This window comes from Odocoileus virginianus, chromosome 15 (assembly GCF_023699985.2).
Source record: "Odocoileus virginianus isolate 20LAN1187 ecotype Illinois chromosome 15, Ovbor_1.2, whole genome shotgun sequence".
Classification (NCBI taxonomy): domain Eukaryota; kingdom Metazoa; phylum Chordata; class Mammalia; order Artiodactyla; family Cervidae; genus Odocoileus; species Odocoileus virginianus.
Window position 1 is genome coordinate 58,066,795 of NC_069688.1, and position 17,379 is coordinate 58,084,173.

At 39.6% G+C, this 17,379-nt stretch overlaps 1 protein-coding gene across 1 annotated transcript in view; it reads right to left on the reverse strand.

Moving 5' to 3' along the window:
• SLC26A7 (solute carrier family 26 member 7) overlaps positions 1-17,106 on the reverse strand; it is a 135,149-nt gene extending 118,043 nt beyond the window's left edge. Inside the window, exon 1 of the mRNA XM_020870031.2 lies at positions 16,808-17,106. Coding sequence (XP_020725690.2) covers positions 16,808-17,000 — 193 coding nt within the window. The 5' untranslated portion in view covers positions 17,001-17,106. The remainder of the gene's footprint in view (positions 1-16,807) is intronic.
• Between the last annotated feature and the right edge of the window lie 273 nt (positions 17,107-17,379).

A 17,379-nucleotide genomic window follows, 5' to 3' on the forward strand; every position in this document is an offset into this window, starting at 1 on the left:
ATAAGTTCCACCATAACAACAAAATGATATGCATTAAATACAAACACAAAATCGCAGCTGATTCCCTGTTTACATAACTCCTATCTCAGAAAATCACACTGTCACCCATCTAGTCACCAATTTAGAAACCTAGAAGTTATCAAAAACATGCTTTTTCTTTTTCACCCTCACATCCCTGAGTACACTAATCACCTTACCTATTCCATTTAAAACTGGTGGATTCTGTCTCTTCCACTGCAGCTACTCCTGCCTTTCACTGTCCCAACCACAGAACAAGATTTCTCCTAACTAGTCTTTCCTAACTAGTCTCTTGCCTCTGTCAAGTATATAATATAAACTGATGCCAGAGTAATTTCTTTATAACACAGACCTTTGTCACCCCCTGCCATCATGCAAGATCCCCTAAAGTGCTACATTACCATGGAAAATAAGCCCAAACACTTTTCCCATGTTATTCAATAAGACTTTTATAATCTGGACTCTGCTAACCTCTCCAGCTACAACTCCTACCAAGTGGGATTATTGGGAAGTATTTAAATAAACTTCACTCTTTTATTCTTCTTATCACTGCATGTTTTTCTTCTTTCTACAGTGCCCTTCATCTGTGAGCTACCTGGAAAACTCATATGACCCTTCAAGATTCAGTTAAAGCCTAATTTCCTCTTGACTACCAATCTCATCACCACTCTAGGAAGAGATGATAATGTCAGTGCTATTGTTGTACCTCGTACATTCTTCATTCATACAACGTACCAAAATTATCCTAAAAGCCTGCTTTTTTGTCCAGCTCTCCAATTATATTGTGAGATATATTATTAAGGCAGCTAATAAGAATCAATTCCATTTACAAGTAAACTAGTGTGCATCAAGCAAAGCACTAGGATCTCTTTCACGGAGCGGTGATAAACACAGAAACAGGCCCAGGAATCAAATGACACGTTTATCCAAAGCTATGAAGACTATGAGAAGAAAAACAGAGGAACAAAGTGGAGAAAGGCCTTGATTATCAGGTGAATGAAGGCACAAGCAAGGTTAAATGGTTCAGAAGATCATAAAGAGGTCAGGAAATGAAGTTAGCAAGCAGTTCATTGCCGAACCCAGTACCAGCTCAAAGGTGTTGAATGCTAATTTTTTAGGAGGTACCGATCACATAGGGCAGAACATGACTGGGGACATCAAGGCTTCCCAGAGGTCCTGATACTCTTTCCCCTTGAATACTCTATCCAAGTAAAGTTGAACAGGAATGGATTCAAGGCATATTTTAGTGGTGTGTTTTTGTTTTTGTTTTTTGAGGACCATGTTTATATAACACCCCTCTAAACCACTCACTAGGCCAGAAATCAGCAAAGGATAAGAACTTTCCTCCCCACTTTACATTGACTGCCGATAATGTCTTCTTCCCTTTCATGTCTCTTTGTAGGTGGGTGCACCTTCTCACTGCCTTCTGTGGGTTCAGTCCCACCTACCAAAATTTGAGGCCTGCTCATATACTGGTAGGAAATTAGAAAAAAACTATGAGATCTAGACCTTGTTTACCCAGAATCTTGGAGCCAGGTACTAATCCCAAGTTGCTTTCACACTTTGACTGAGCTACTGACACTTCTTCCAGTTTGACCTTTTGGGCCCTGGTCCCACTGGTTGACACCCAGGTACTAAACTTCATACTCACAGGCTTTGTGAGTTTGTATGCTTTCGCTAACCTCCCTGGACCTGACCTCAATTCCACCTTCTCAAATATCTGGATTCCATCCACCTCCCTAGGACAGTGACGGTGCCACAACCTCAGATCACGTGGCAGAGCGTGTCCTCAGGCTCCTCTCCAGCACCTCCCACCTCCTCTATCCAATGGGAGGGCTGCTGATTGGAGGGGCCAAAGTGGAACACCCTGAAGGAGACGCATTCATGATGGGAAAGGCCATGTCCACCCGTGCGTATGTTTTTGCTCTTCTACTATTTTACTCCTTGGGGGAAAAGCTGAGATCAACCCAGACAGCATATTAAAGAGCAGAGACTTTACTTTGCCAACAAAGGTCCATCTAGTCAAGGCTATGGTTTTTCCAGTGGTCATGTATGGATGTGAGAGTTGGACTGTAAAGAAAGCTGAGCACTGAAGAACCGATGCTTTTGAACTGTTGTGTTGGAGAAGACTCTTGAGAGTCCCTTGGACTGCAAGGAGATCCAACCAGTCCATCCCGAAGGACATCAGTCCTGGATATTCATTGGAAGGACTGATGCTGAAATTGAAACGCCAATACTTTGGCCACCTGATGCAAAGAGTTGACTCATTTCAAAAGGTCCTGATGCTGGGAAAGATTGAAGGCGAGAGGAGAAGGGGATGACAGAGGATGAGATGGTTGGATGGCATCACCGACTCAATGGACATGAGTTTGAGTAAACTCCAGGAGTTGGTGATGGACAGGGAAGCCTGGCGTGCTGCAGTCCATGGGGTCATAAAGACTCGGACACAACTAAGCAACTGAACTGAACTGAACTATTTTGCTACCAATATGATAATAAAAGACCAGGACCTGCCTCAAGACTAACGGTGATATATCTCTTTTTTTTCCACAAGTACATTCAAATCTCAGCTTTATGAGAAAAAAAAGAAATATTAATAGCTCTTCAACCTCAGGCCTAAATTGTTGTGCTCCACTCCAGCTTTACTAGATCTATGTTTTAAACAATAATTCAGCTAACAAAGTGGGATATATTCCCTAAATGTAACCTGTGCATACAGTTCCCTTGAGATCCCCTCCAGAGAAACAGTGGTTGGTAGGACTTCATTTCTTAAAATTCCATTTCATATAATACCATGTTGTTGTTCAGCCACTCACGTGTCTGACTCCTCGCGATGCCACAGAGGAAGGCCAGACTTCCCTGTCCTTCACTGTCTCCCAGAGTTTGTTCAAACTCATGTCCATTGAGTCAGTGATGCCATCCAATCATCTCATCTTCAATTGCTCCTTTCTCCTACTGTCTTCAATCTTTCCCCATATCAGGGTCTTTTCCAATGAGACAGCCCTCCACATCAGGTGGCCACATTATCGAAGCTTCAGCTTCAACATCAGTCCTTCCAATTAATATCCAGGACTGATGTCCTTCGGGATGGACTGGTTGGATCTCCTTGCAGTCTGAGGGACTCTCAAGAGTCTTCTCCAACACCACAGTTCAAAAGCATCAATTCTTCAGTGCTCAGCCTTCTTTACAATCCAACTCTCACATCCATACATACTACTGGTAAACCATAACTTTGATTATACCAATCTTAGTTGGCAAAGTAAAGTCTCTGCTTTTTAATATGCTGTCTGTCATAGCTTTTCTTCCAAGGAGGAAGCGTCTTTTAATTTCATGGCTGCAGTCACCATCTGCAGTGATTTTGGAGGCCAAGCAAATAAACTCTATCACTGTTTCCATATTTTCCCCATCTATTTGCCATGAGGTAATGGGACTGGACACTGTGATCTTTAGTTTTCTACATGCTGAGTTTTAAGCTAGCTTTTTCACTCTTCTCATTTACTTTCATCAATAGGCTCTTTAGTTTCCCTTTACTTTCTTCCATAGGTGTGGTGTCATTTGCATATCTTGGGTTGTTTATATTTCTCCTGGCAATATTGATTCCAGCTTGTGCTTCATCCAGCCCAGCATATCTCATGATGTACTCTGCATACAAGCTTAATAAACAGGGTGACATAAGTTAAATAACCCTTGACCTACTCCTTTCACAATTTTGAACCAGCACATTCTTCCATGTCCTGTTCTAACTGTTGCTTTTAGACCTGCAAACAGGTTTCTCAGGAGACAGGTAAGGCAGTCTGGTATTCCCATCTCTTTAAGAATTATTCACTGTTTGTTGTGATCCACACAGTCAAAGGCTTTAGCATAGTCAATGAAGCAGGAAAAGATGCTTTTTCTGGAATTCCATTGCTTTCTCTATGATCCAACAGATGTTGGCAATTTGAGCTCTTGCTTCTGCCTTTTCTAAATCCAGCCTGTACATCTGGAGGTTCTTGATTCACATAGTGCTAAAGCCTAGCTTGAAGGATTTTGAGCATTACTTTGTTGGCATATGAAATGAGTGCACTTGTACAGTAGTTTGAACATTCTTTAGCATTGCCTTTCTTTGGGATTGGAATGAAAACTGACCTTTTTTAGTACCGTGGCCATTATTGAGTATTCCAAATTTGCTGGCATATTGAGTTCAGCACTTTAATAGCATCATTTTTTAGGATTTGAAATAGCTCAGCTGCAATTCTATCACTTCCACTAGCTTTATTTGTAATAGTGCTTCCTAAGGTCTACTTGACTTCACACTCCAGGATGTCCAGTTCTAGGTGAGCAACCACACAATCGTGGTTATCCAGATCTTTAAGACCTTTTTTCATTCAATTCTTCTGTGTATTCCTGCCACCTCTTCTTAATATCTTCTGCTTCTGTTAGGTCCATACCGCTTCTTTCCTTTATTGTGCCCATCTTTTCATGAAATGTTCCTTTGGTATCTCTAATTTTCCTAAAGAGATCTCTAGTCTTTCCCATTCTATTGTTTTCCTCTATTTTTTTGCATTGTTCACTTAAGAAGGCTTTCTTATCTATCCTTGCTGTTCTCTGGAACTGTGCATTCAGTTGGGTATATCTTTCATTTTCTCTTTTGCCTTTCACTTTTTTTTTCTCAGCTGTTTGTCAGGCCTCCTCAGACAACCATTTTGCCCTTTTGCATTTCTTTTTCTTGCGGATGGTTTTGATCACCACCTCCTGTACAAACCTCAATCCATAGTTCTTCAGGCACTCTGTCAGATCTAATCCCTTGAATCAATTTGTCACTTCACTGTATAATCATAAGGAATTTGGTTTAGGTCATGCCTAAATGTCCTAGTGGTTCTCCCTACTTTTTTCAACTTAAGTCTGAATTTTGCTATACAGAGTTCATGATCTGAGCCACAGTTGTCCACTCTCAGACTTGTTTTTTCTGACTATATAGAATGTCCATCTTCAGCTGCAAAGAATATAATCAATCTGATTTTGGTATTGACCATTTGGTGATGTCCATGTGTAGAGTCATCTCTTGTGTTGTTGGAAGAAAGTATTTGCTATGACCAGTGCATTCTCTTGGCAAAACTCTGTTGGCTCTTCACCCTGCCTCATTTTGTACTCCAAGGCTAAATTTGCCTGTTACTCCAGGTATCTCTTGACTTCCTACTTTTGTATTCCAGTCCCCTATGATGAAAATGACATCTTTTTTTTTTTGGTGTTAGTTCCTGAAGGTCTTATATGTCATCATAAAACCACTCAATATCAGTTTCTTCAGCATTAGTGGTTGCGGTATAGACTTGGCTACTGTGATATTGGAGTTTGCCTTGGAAGTGAACCAAGATCATTCTGTTGTTTTAGAGATTGCACCAAAGTACTCAATTTCAGAGTCTTTTGTGAATATGAAAGCTACTCCATTTCTTCTAAGGGATTCATGCCCATAGTAATAGATATGATGGTCATGTGATTTAAATTCACCCATTCCCATTCATTTTAGCTCACTGATTCCTAAAATGTTGATGTTCACTCTTGCCATCTCCTGTTTGACCATTTCTAATTTACCTTGGTTCATAGACCTAAGTTTCCAACTTCCTAGGCAATATTGTTCTTTATAGCATCTGACTTTGCTTTCACCACCAGACACATCCACAACTAGATGTCATTTCTGCTTTGGCTCAGCCTCTTCATTACTTCTGGAACAATGTCTGTGCTCCTCTCCAGTAGTATACCGGCATCTACCGAGTTGGCAGTGGGGGCGGGGTGGTGTTCATCTTTCAGTGTCATATCTTTTTGTCTTTACATACAGTTCATGGCCTTCTCAAGGCAAGAATGCTCAAGTGATATCTTATCATCTTATAATACCATGTATCTTTAGCTATTCAAGTCTTGCCAGTTTTTTTAAGACTGTCACTTTGTTCTCTATGTTCACCCAATTTTTATCACCAAATATTAATTTCATGTCATTCTTATTGGATAGGATTATACATTCTTCATTTTTCCAAATAAAAACACAGTATTATTTGGCAGCTCCCTGGATTTATACAAGCTACTCAGAAAGTGGTTGAAACCAATATTTTGCAAATTTTCACTAAGAAAACGTTCCCACCCTCGCATTCCCACACCAGAATATCTTCAAGGTTGAAATAACAAGATCATATTCACATAAATTTCTGTACAAATTTGAGACAGGGAAAAATAAGGCCCTTGTGGGCTAGATTGTTGCCTTTTTGTTCTCTCTTTCCAAAAACATAGCAAAAGATTGTATTTTTTCAAGCACTTTTTAAAAATAGAAATGAATAAAGAACCTAGAAGACACATCAGTATTCTTAAAAACAAAATAATTAGGTAGTAGTAGGTTCTCCCAAGAATACATATAAAAACATCAAACACAAATTGTGTGGGTAATTATAAAAGTTCTTTCCCTCTGGCAACTGTTTATGGTGGTCTTAGCACAGTTATTAATAAACCACAATGTGATCAGCTGTCTGGTTCACTGCATCAATGGGCTCAGGATTAAGTGATATTAAAAGTGAATCCCAGGGTAAATTTGCATCTATCCAAGAAATATAGCTGTATGAAAACAAAATTCCTGTAGACATACATTTCTCTTGGTTCACAAACAAGTACTGTTAAAAATCATTGGCTCTAATCACTAGACAGGTTAAGGCAATAGGTTCATCCCGTAACATATTGTGCAGATGAGATTTCACAAGAGTGAAAATAAAGAATTATCATGGTCAAAAAGCTTCATGATCAACAGATCTATGAGCTTAAATATTAGAAACAGTAAGAGATTAAAAGTGTCTATGGAGAAGAGTATCCACCAAAAGAGTGGGCACAGGTAAGCCCTATCCCATCATTTGAATCATGATTTTTTTACCATCAAGAAACATTTCAGCACCTACTATGTACCAAATGCATTGATAGGACCTGAAAGGATTTCTTAGGACTCAGGACATTTACCACTAAAACCAGAATGGTTGGTCAGCCTAGACTATAAACAGTCTACACCTTCAAAGAACTAACAGCTTAGAAGAAAAGTCAAATATAAATAAAAAATAAACGTGATAGTGTTAGTGAAGTGGGTGAGTGAGGGTACCATGGGAAAACAAAACAGAGGTATCTATCAAGTTCTTTCTGAAAATCCATAGTTCTCAACCTTAGCTGCTCATTTTACTTTATTTTTTCATCAGTTGAGGAAGCTGAGGTGCAAAACATTAAAAGATTTGCCCTAAATTCTCAGAGATTTTTATTTAACTGGCATAGCGTTGGGGCATGGGTATTTTTTCAAGTGCCAAAAGAGATTAAAATATGCAGGCAAGGTTGAGAACTACTGAGCCTAACCCAGCTTAAGTATGCTAAAATATACTCAGATAAAGAGGGTCAGGGGAGATTATCCATTTAGGAGGAAGCAGGACATGCAAATGTCCTGAGGCAAAACAAGCATGACCCTTTAGAACACTAAGATGAGTTCAGCACAGCCAGAACATAGGATGAAAACGATTGGTGTGAGATCCAGGTACTGAAGGGCCTTGAAAAACCTTTTCAGAAGTTCATGCCTGTGTAAAAAGAGAAAAGTTTGCTATTTATAGTTTTCTTTTCATATAAAATATCTTGTTTTTCTGAATGCCTTGATGGGTTTGGACAATCAAGGTGTCTTTGAGCTGAGTTTGAGAACTTCCTACTCTAGACCTGAAGAGGATGAATAACAGCAGTGAAGCAGAATTAATATAAAAGGATAGGGGTTTTGGGGGAATATGACAAGTTGCAAAGCCCACGCCCACAGAAAGGGTGCAGGCACCACTCAACTTTGGCCTGTTGTTTCCATTCAGGAATATTTGCTGTTAAATAATTAGATTTAAATAAAAGGATAAAAAATAAATAAATAAAGGGATAAAAACTCAATTTTAAAATGAGACAGCCACTTCATTCTTACTAGGGGTCTTCGTAATTGTCTTCTGTTCTTCCCAAGCAGCATGCTGGACACCTTCCAACGTGGGGGGCTCATCTTCTAGTGTCATATCCTTTCGCCTTTTCATACTGTCCATGGGAGTCTCCAGGCAAGAATACTGGAGTGGGTTGCCATTTCCTTCTCCACCCCAGCGAACCATGTTTTCTCAAAATTCTTCACTGTGTCCCATCCAATTTGGCGTGGCCCTGCCTGGCATGGCTCATGGTTTCATTGAGTTATGCAAGCCCCTTCGCTACGAGAAGGCTGTGCTCTGTGAAGGGGTGAGCCACCTCTGCCACGTGGTAAAAGCTATTTATTGTTTGTTGAATTCGCAGGCCAGTATTAAAGCACATCTCTCTTGTGTCCCTCACCTGAAACTAGTCTAGCGGGGGGCATGAGCAGCTCTCAGGGGAAAGAGCAGGAGCTCTGGTATAGGTACTTCTTTGCCCTGGCACAGTCCTCTCCCCTCTCAGCAAGAATCTCAGGGTTTTATTTTATCAAGGAAGCTGACATGTCATCACGGGAGGGGGCAGGCTGAGGGGCTGACGTGCAGTCTGCTTCTCAGGTTGTAGTCCCGCTCAGGTTACGTCTGCTGTACTCAAGGCAAACTGGAGAACGGAAGACAGCGAGGGATGCGGGGTGGAGCCCAGCAGGTTTATATTTCAGTCTCTCTTAGCAGGACTGAGGGCAAGATACCCACGGTTCTGAACCTCTCCTCTTCTCATGAAAATGAATATGAACATAAAGTATATACATCTATCTTGATGGGTTTAGAAAATTGGAGACAATTTGTGTAACATTTAAATTGGAATACACTCAAATGTGTAGTTAAGGCGACTGGAAGTAACCCAACTTAAACCTAACTAGCAACAACAAAAAAGTGTTTGCACACGCAAGTGAAAACTCAGACGTGCTCTAGCGACCATCAGGACTCAGTTTCTCTCCACTCTTCCCTTTGCTGTACTGGCTTCATTTCCAGGCTTTCGAAGCCGAGGGAAGATGTAGAGGAATGTCATCCTTCCTGTCAGTAGTCCCAGCACGAAGGAAGATGCCTTTTCCTTTTTTTCCTCAGAGGTTCTGCACATGTCCCAAGATCCAGACTGACTGGACCACTCTCAGGTGACGTGTATTGCCATCACCATTTTAAAATAAGAAATGGCTGGTTGGTGGTATAGTCAACCCTCCTTGTGTCTAGAGGAGAAAACGTCAGCACGGAACCAGTAACTGACCTGGTGGATGGAACAGTGCTAATTATCAACATGAGCCACAAGTCTTCACCTGGTCTAATAAGTGTCTGGATGCAGCTGTCAAAACTGTTGCACATTACAATCTGGGACAGTTGAAAAAAGAAGAAACACAATGTCCTCCATGTCTGGCAACTACTCCTTGGAAATCTGATTTAATTGTTTGAGATTAGACTCAGGTACCAATGTTCTTTTAGTCATCAAGATGGCTCCAATGGGTCCCCAAAGTTGAGAATCCTGGTCGAGGGATACTTATTTTACTGATCAGCCTAGAGCCAAAATTAGAACCTCACTTAAACCACGTATACCAAAAACAGAAGCGGGGGTGGGGCGGGGGTTGTACCTTAAAACAAATCCAAGAATTACTAAAAGCAATTCTTGTAGTATTACTAAAAGTAATTAATTACAAAAATTACTAAAAGCAGGGATGGATCCTAGCTGGCAAAAACACAAGTGTACTGTTACGTAGGCCACATAGCTTATCTACACAACCACTGCCCATCTATTTTGTTGCAAACCTTCCCAAGTTTTCAACACTCTAAAATGGAAAGTCTTGGTTCTTCCATGTGAACTGGCCTAAATATTACAGGGAGAATTATTCTAACTGCAGAAATATAAAAGTAACCTTTTAACACACAAATCACCATTAATTTACATGTAGGAAAGAAAGGAAATCAGAAATGCTGGATGAAGCCCAAAGCTTTGGACGAGAGCATGTATTATGGGACGAGAGAAGATGAAGAATGAAAAGTCAGCAGAGGGTTCCTTGCTCCTGGGTACATTTTTATGGAGGTCAGGGCAAGTATGAGTGAGTGAAAGTCGCTTAGTCATGTCCGATTCTTTGAGACACCATAGACTATACAGCCCACAGAATTCTCCAGGCCAGAATGCCGGAGTGGGTAGCCTTTCCCTTCTCCAGGGGATCTTCCCAACCCAGGTTTCCCGCATTGCAGGCGCATTGGGAAGCCCCAGGGCAAGTGTGCTTTAGATTTATTTAGCAATGTTTGGCTGCCATTGTTCTTAGAGGAGAGAATAGTTACCATTCAACAAATGTAACCAGTCACTATGATTTCTCTACATTATAATCTACATTAATGATTAAGAGGGTTAGGTTAGAGATATGTAGCTAATGCTACGTCTCTTAATCCTCAAGACTGAAACCACGCAGGGAAAATTCTCAGACAAGCCTTTAATTTCCACAGTGAATGCTTCCAGGAATTCCACTTACTGTTCCACACATCGCTAAGCTGCCCTCAGGATTACAAAGAAGATCAGCTTCCACATATTTTGGTACCAGTAATGCCACAAGTTCTACATTATTATAAGGAACATCCATCATTTGCCTGTGACCCGGAACACTGTGGTTTGAACATCAGGCAATCCTATGGCAGCAGAAAATTTTCATGATTTGGCAACAAAAATTCTAGGTGATCACATGGAATGCAAGTCAAAACATTCTCATATTCCTCCTCAGTGTATTAGGTACTTATATGGTCAGTCATGCGTTTTAGGTCTCCACCCTGTCTCAATGCTTGAGTTTTCAGATTGAAAAAAAAAAAAAAAAAAATTCTCCTCAAGTGGTCATCCAGGGTAGAATGTGAACTAAAGTATTTATACTCTAGGAGTTTTATACTGCTTAACTTGCCAACCATGTCGGTGACATGTTTAAATTAATGACATTCTCTAGAACGTTTGTTGATCCTCAAACTACATTCTGCAGTGAGATGTCAATTAAGAACATTTTGGTACATGCCAGCTATAATGGTTTTCACCTGATGTTAGTAATGAGTGCTCCGAAATGTTTTTAATATTAACAAACATACAAATCATTTCTAAGAAATATTTGAACATGGTGAAAGAATGACCTAAAGTTCCTTTTCTTTTTTTTCATTAAAATGAACACATCTACATTTATGTTTTTACCTTGGGGAGGAAATATTTTGAGGACCCCTTTAGCAATCTTCTATAGTCTATAAACTCTTTCCCAGAATACTTTTTTAAAATAAGTAAAAGAAAATAGAATTAAAGAGAATTATAGAATTATAAAGAAATGAAGTTTATTAGAACATATTGATGCAGGTTCACAGACCTGAAGTTCCTGTGGATTTAAGGACCTAATCTTTTGTGTGTGTGTGTGTGCGCTACGTTGCTTCAGCCATGTCTGACTCTTTGCGACCCTATGAACTGTAGCCTGCCAGACTCCTCTGTGAATGGGATTTTCCAGGCATGAATACTGGAGTGGGCTGACCCCCTCGAGGGGATCGTCCCGACGCAGGGATTGAACCTGTGTCTCTTACACCTCCTGCACTGGCAGGCGGGTTCTTCATGGCTAGCGCCAATTTGGAGTCAGTCAGTTCGGTCGCTGAGCTGTCTGACTCTTTGTGATCCCGGGACTGCAGCACGCCAGGCCTCCCTGTCGGTCACCAACATCGCCACCTTGGAAGTCCCTTCTCAAAGATTTCATTCAAGAGGGAGTTCAAGGCATTTCAACAAAACATGTTAGAAAGTGCCTTGTCAGAGGAGACAAACTCACACTTAGAGGGATACTAGGAGAAAGGGTGACAGCAGATATGGGAATGATGGGGACTGTGGCAAAATATAAAGCACATGCCTGCCCTGTCTACAGAGGGAGCCAAAAGATTTTTCCCACATGGAAACATAAGACCCTTATGGCCATTTATTTCCCTTTTGCAAGAGAAGACAGACATCTAGATTTTCATATGAACTATACAGATGGGTTAATGTTGGCTTGAGAAAAAATTAAACACCGGGACAAAGGGAATGCAGACAAATCTTTTATCATATTTGTCTGGAGGGCTACAAGTTTATAAATTCAGGTAAGTAAGGAGAATTGGAAGAAATTAATTATTCATATTTTAGTGTATCTTTTACTATCAGTATCTTTATTACATTTATTTTTAAAATATAAAAATAAATTTAAATTTCCCTCCCGAGAGTGGCAGCAAGATACCATAAAATAATAAAAGTCTCTAGGAGGCAAATTGCTTAATGATTCCAAGAAACATTTACTGAAAACCTGTGTCTATGTGCCAGGTAATATATAAACCGGTGAGAGTATAAAGATTAAAACATTCTTTCCAAAGCTTACCCACCAGTGCATAAAGAATTGTACCAAAAGAACACAATACAATCTGTTAAGGCTGATCATCAGTTCAGTTCAGTTCAGTCACTCAGTTGTGTCCGACTCTTTGCAACCTCATGAACCACAGCACGCCAGGCCTCCCTGTCCATCACCAACTCCTGGAGTTTACTCAAACTCATGTCCATCAAGTCGGTGATGCCATCCAGCCATCTCATCCTCTGTCATCCCCTTCTCCTCCTGCCCCCAATCCCTCCCAGCATCAGGGTCTTTTCAAATGAATCAGCTCTTTGCATCAGGTGGCCAAAGTATTGGAGTTTCAGCTTCAGCATCAGTCTTTCCAATGAACACCTAGGACTGATCTCCTTTAGAATGGACTGGTTGGATCTCCTTGCAGTCCAAGGGACTCTCAAGAGTCTTCTCCAACACCACAGTTCAAAAGCATCAATTCTTCAGAGCTCAGCTTTCTTTATAGTCCAACTCTCACATCCATACATGACCACTGGAAAAACCATAGCCTTGACTAGATGGACCTTTGTTGGCAAAGTAATGTCTCTGCTTTTTAATATGCTGTCTAAGTTGGTCATAACTTTCCTTCCAAGGAGTAAGCATCTTTTAATTTCATGGCTGCTGTCACCATCTGCAGTGATTTTGGAGCGCCCCAAAATAAAGTCTGACACTGTTTCCACTGTCTCCCCATCTATTTCCCATGAAGTGATGGGACCAGATGCCATGATCTTAGTTTTCTGAATGTTGAACTTTAAGCCAACTTTTTCACTCTCCTCTTTCACTTTCATCAAGAGGCTTTTTAGTTCCTCTTCACTTTCTGCCATAAGCGTGGTGTCATCTGCAAATCTGAGGTTATTGATATTTCTCCCGGCAATCTTGATTCCAGCTTGTGCTTCCTTCAGCCCAGCATTTCCCATGATGTACTCTGCATATAAGTTAAATAAGCAGGGTGACAATATACAGCCTTGACGTACTCCTTTTCCTATTTGGAAGCAGTCTGTTGTTCCATGTCCAGCTCTAACTGTTGCTTCCTGACCTGCATACAGGTTTCTCAAGAGGCAGGTCAGGTGGTCAAGGCCGATCATAGAGATGTGTAAAAAGTACAAAGGGAGTAGGAGGTACATCCTTCCAGAAGATTGGCAGGATTCTCAGAGGAAAGAACTCTTTGAGTAGACCTTTGTATTAAGGGGCCCAGATTATTAATGATCTTATGCAGACGACACAAAGTGTGGTATAAAGGGGAGCACATAGTCCCTGGAGCCAGACTACTTGGGTTAAAACCCTATCACTTCCAACTCACTTACTGTGTAACTTTAATCGAGTTATTTATCCTCTCTGAGCCTCAGTTTTGTATATATGTCAAGTGTTCTTTTGTGTCTAAAAATTAGCTATTATTATTTATTATTATAATTCTGGTTAGGATGCTGGTTTCATTCAGCTTGTTTCTTCCAGAAGACTAGTGTTGCATTGTAATGCTTTCGGGCAATTCTAGGTTTGTCTAGTTGAATATATGGATCTCTGGTTGAGAAGAAAGTACAGTGATGAAGGCTAGAGCCTCTTACACTGAGGACATAGCCTGAGGCATATTCAGCGAAGGCCCAGAGTTTGAATCTCCCGGACGCTAGTGTTTAATGGGTAGGGAGAGTAGGGGCCATGCTGGGAAAGACTGAGGGCAAGAGGAGACGCGGCGACAGGTGAGCTGGTTGGACGGCATCACTGACAGTGACATGATGAGCAAACTCCGGGAGACAGTGAAGGACAGGGAAGCCTTCCTAAGGGCCAGACATGACTGAGCGACTGAACAGTAAGAGAGGAGGCAAAATTTGCAGAAGCATAACAGAAGGCCAGAGAGGCAGTAGAAGGTAAACAGAAAAGCGATGTCTAAAGCGCAAGAGAAGAAATGATTTTAGAGAGAGTATAGTCAACACAGAAAACACTACATTGGGATCAGTAATTATGGTGACTGACAAGCATCTGTATTTAACAATTGGGAAATCTTTAATAAAGTAATTTAAAATTGCTCCTTGATAGCTGACTTATAGAAAAGACTCAAGTTTTAGTTTCCATTAGCCTTAATTTTAATTGCATATCTTGAGAAAGAAAAATTTAAAAGAATTAAAAAACAACTAGGCTCCTCTATCCATGGGATTCTCTTGGCCAGAATAATGGAATGGGTTGTTGAGCCCTCCTCCAGGGGATCTTCCCAACCCAGGGATCAAAACTGCATCTCTTAGGTCTTTACCACTAGTGCCACCTAGGAAGCCCAAACACAAAGGTAGTTTACAGGGAAGGATATTTGCACCTTTCCCAAGAAATGCCTTCTGTTACTAAGATTGGTATTATGAAAAAGTCTACTTATTTTGGCAGTGTAGAGTATAAAGCATAAAATGTTGAGTGTTACCACTGGAATCAAGTCCTGACTCTACCACTTATATATACCACACTTATATATACCACTTATATATACCACATACTTATCAAGTATGAGGTCCAGAGAAAATTATTTACTTGTCTAAGCTTCCACTTTCTCAAGCGGGAAATGGAGGACCACTGTCCCATAGGATTTTGTTGGGACAGGGGAAGATATTGCACATAAGGGATTCAGCACAAGGCCCCTTACAACAAAAGGTAGCTTATGATATTTACCCATCGTGAGTAATCATGAGAAAGTTTGAGAATTGTTTTTAAAGTATAAGGACTTTTGGAAGAATTCAGTTCATTTCAGTTCAGTTCAGTCACTCAGTCATGTCCGTCTCTTAGCGATCCCACAGACTGCAGGATGCCAGGCCTCCCTATCCATCACCAAGAATTCGTCTTTCCATACACCAACAAAAACCTTTAAGTTCTTTCTAGCAGTGCAGCCTTCCTTGCCCAATCACTGGGAGTCTTCTAGGAGAATCAAGAGCCAGATCCATAATTTCCAAGACACAAGAGTTGAGTAAGCTTTGTGCTTCTCATCAACTGGGGGCTGGCCAACATATTTCTTCATAACCAATAAAATGTATGACTCATCAAACAAAACACATCAATTTCTATACCCAAAGCAAAGTCACACAATCAACTGCCAAAGACACACAAATGATAATACTAATGGTACATCACAGGTAACATTATCATATCCCCAAATTTTCTAATTAACCTGATATTTCAGAAAGATGATAAAACAAAATATTTTTTAAAATATATTATTCTTTTACTTTATAATAAATTAAAGAAAATAAATTAATAAAATATACTAAAACTATCTGGGAAAAAGCTTTTGTAAATTCATCATCTTAGTTTCAAAGTCCATGGTAGTGTCTCATTTTGAATTTAAAACTAATAAAATAATCCTAAAAAATGGCCTAATCTGTTATTTACTTTGTATTTTTATGAAAGACTACTACGTTTTATTTTTAGCAATATGGTCATTAAAAATATGACTATTCAGGGAAATGGAATCCCAGGAAGTATGATAGTACTATAGATCTTAAGGCCACCAGAGCAGATGTTCCTAATCATACTAAAAACACAAACACACAAACCAGTTTGTTCCAGCTACAGAATTAGAAAAGTGCATATAATTTAACAGTATGAAAAGTAGTTCAAGCCAGGAGGTAGTAAAATTGCAAAAAATATAAATCTACAGAGTCTGTGCCAAGGAACATTTTACAAATTCTCAAGGCTGAAAAATCAGTTTCTTTTCTTGCTACAAGTAGGAAGTTATTACCTGAATTAGTTTTTAAAAATACAGTGAATATATCTTTAAGGAAAACACACACACACACACAACCCACACATGCTCATACACCATATGCACACCAGTTACCTAATAGTTTTTACCCAGAGAAACATCTATCCAAATCTAGAATATCATTTATAAACAGCTTCGGGAAAGTTAAACTTATCATCAGTTTAAATGTATAATTGAGAAATAAATAGTACATAATGTGATACAGAATTAAATTGGCATGTACAGTAAAATGTAAGCTCTAAGGACAGAGGATTCTCTTAGCAAATAATGATCTTGGCCAAGAGCCTCCTTTATGTACAGACAGCTCTATTCCTTGCTTATAGCAACCCTCAAGGTTACAACAGGTCATTGCATGCAGCTAATTAGGTTTACAAATGATACATTCAAGCCAGGTGATATTTTATAGCTTTGAGCCAACCTAAGTAGAAAGCTGTATTAGTAAGGTCAAACGATAAAAACTCATGATCCCACAATTACTGATCTTTTACTTATATAGTATGAATTTTAACATTACAAATATATAATGCCATTAAAAATTGGTTTGATGCTTACTATCTCTCAAAAATAGCATAAAGAAAGAAAAAGACAAGTAGAAAAACTTTTGTATACAGATATTCAATGTGTTTATCCTCCCAAAGTTAATTAAAGTCAATTTTTTTAGTAGACTTTAGGTCACAATACTCTTCCAAGAAAGCAAAGTGATATCTATTCTGTATAAAACAGGAAAATCAAATGCAGTACATTACCTTGTGCTACCTGTTGAACGGCCAGCATTATCCCAGAAACAGTATCCGGAAGCAAGTTTTCTTTCAGACTGTAATGTGTCGCCCAGTCCAAAATAGGCAGCCGCCGTCTACACCACTGTTTAAAGTCTTCACAATTGGGGACACGCATCTTACTCCAGAGTATGCTTTTCTTTTTCCTTTCTGCCCCTGTCATTTTCAGATTACCTCTTGTAGATTAAACTTCTTTACACAAGATAAAAAATTGTTGAAGGTCACCTCCCTTCAATGCCAGACTCCAAATTGTCTGTGGTTTACAATTGTCAAAGCTACCCAGGAAATAATAAAAGAGAGAGATTAACAAAAGCATATATATATATATATATATATATATATATATATGTATGTAAATATATATGCAGCCAGGCTGCATGTTTTATTATGGTATGGCTAATTATTCTGGATAAAAGATGCAGATTAAAACCATGAATTTCTATCTGAATGAGATGGAGAAATGGTACCTGTTAGTGTAATATTTTCTGATCTTGGAAAAGTAGTGGATTCAGTATTAAGTTGATGTAGAGCTCTCTTGCCAG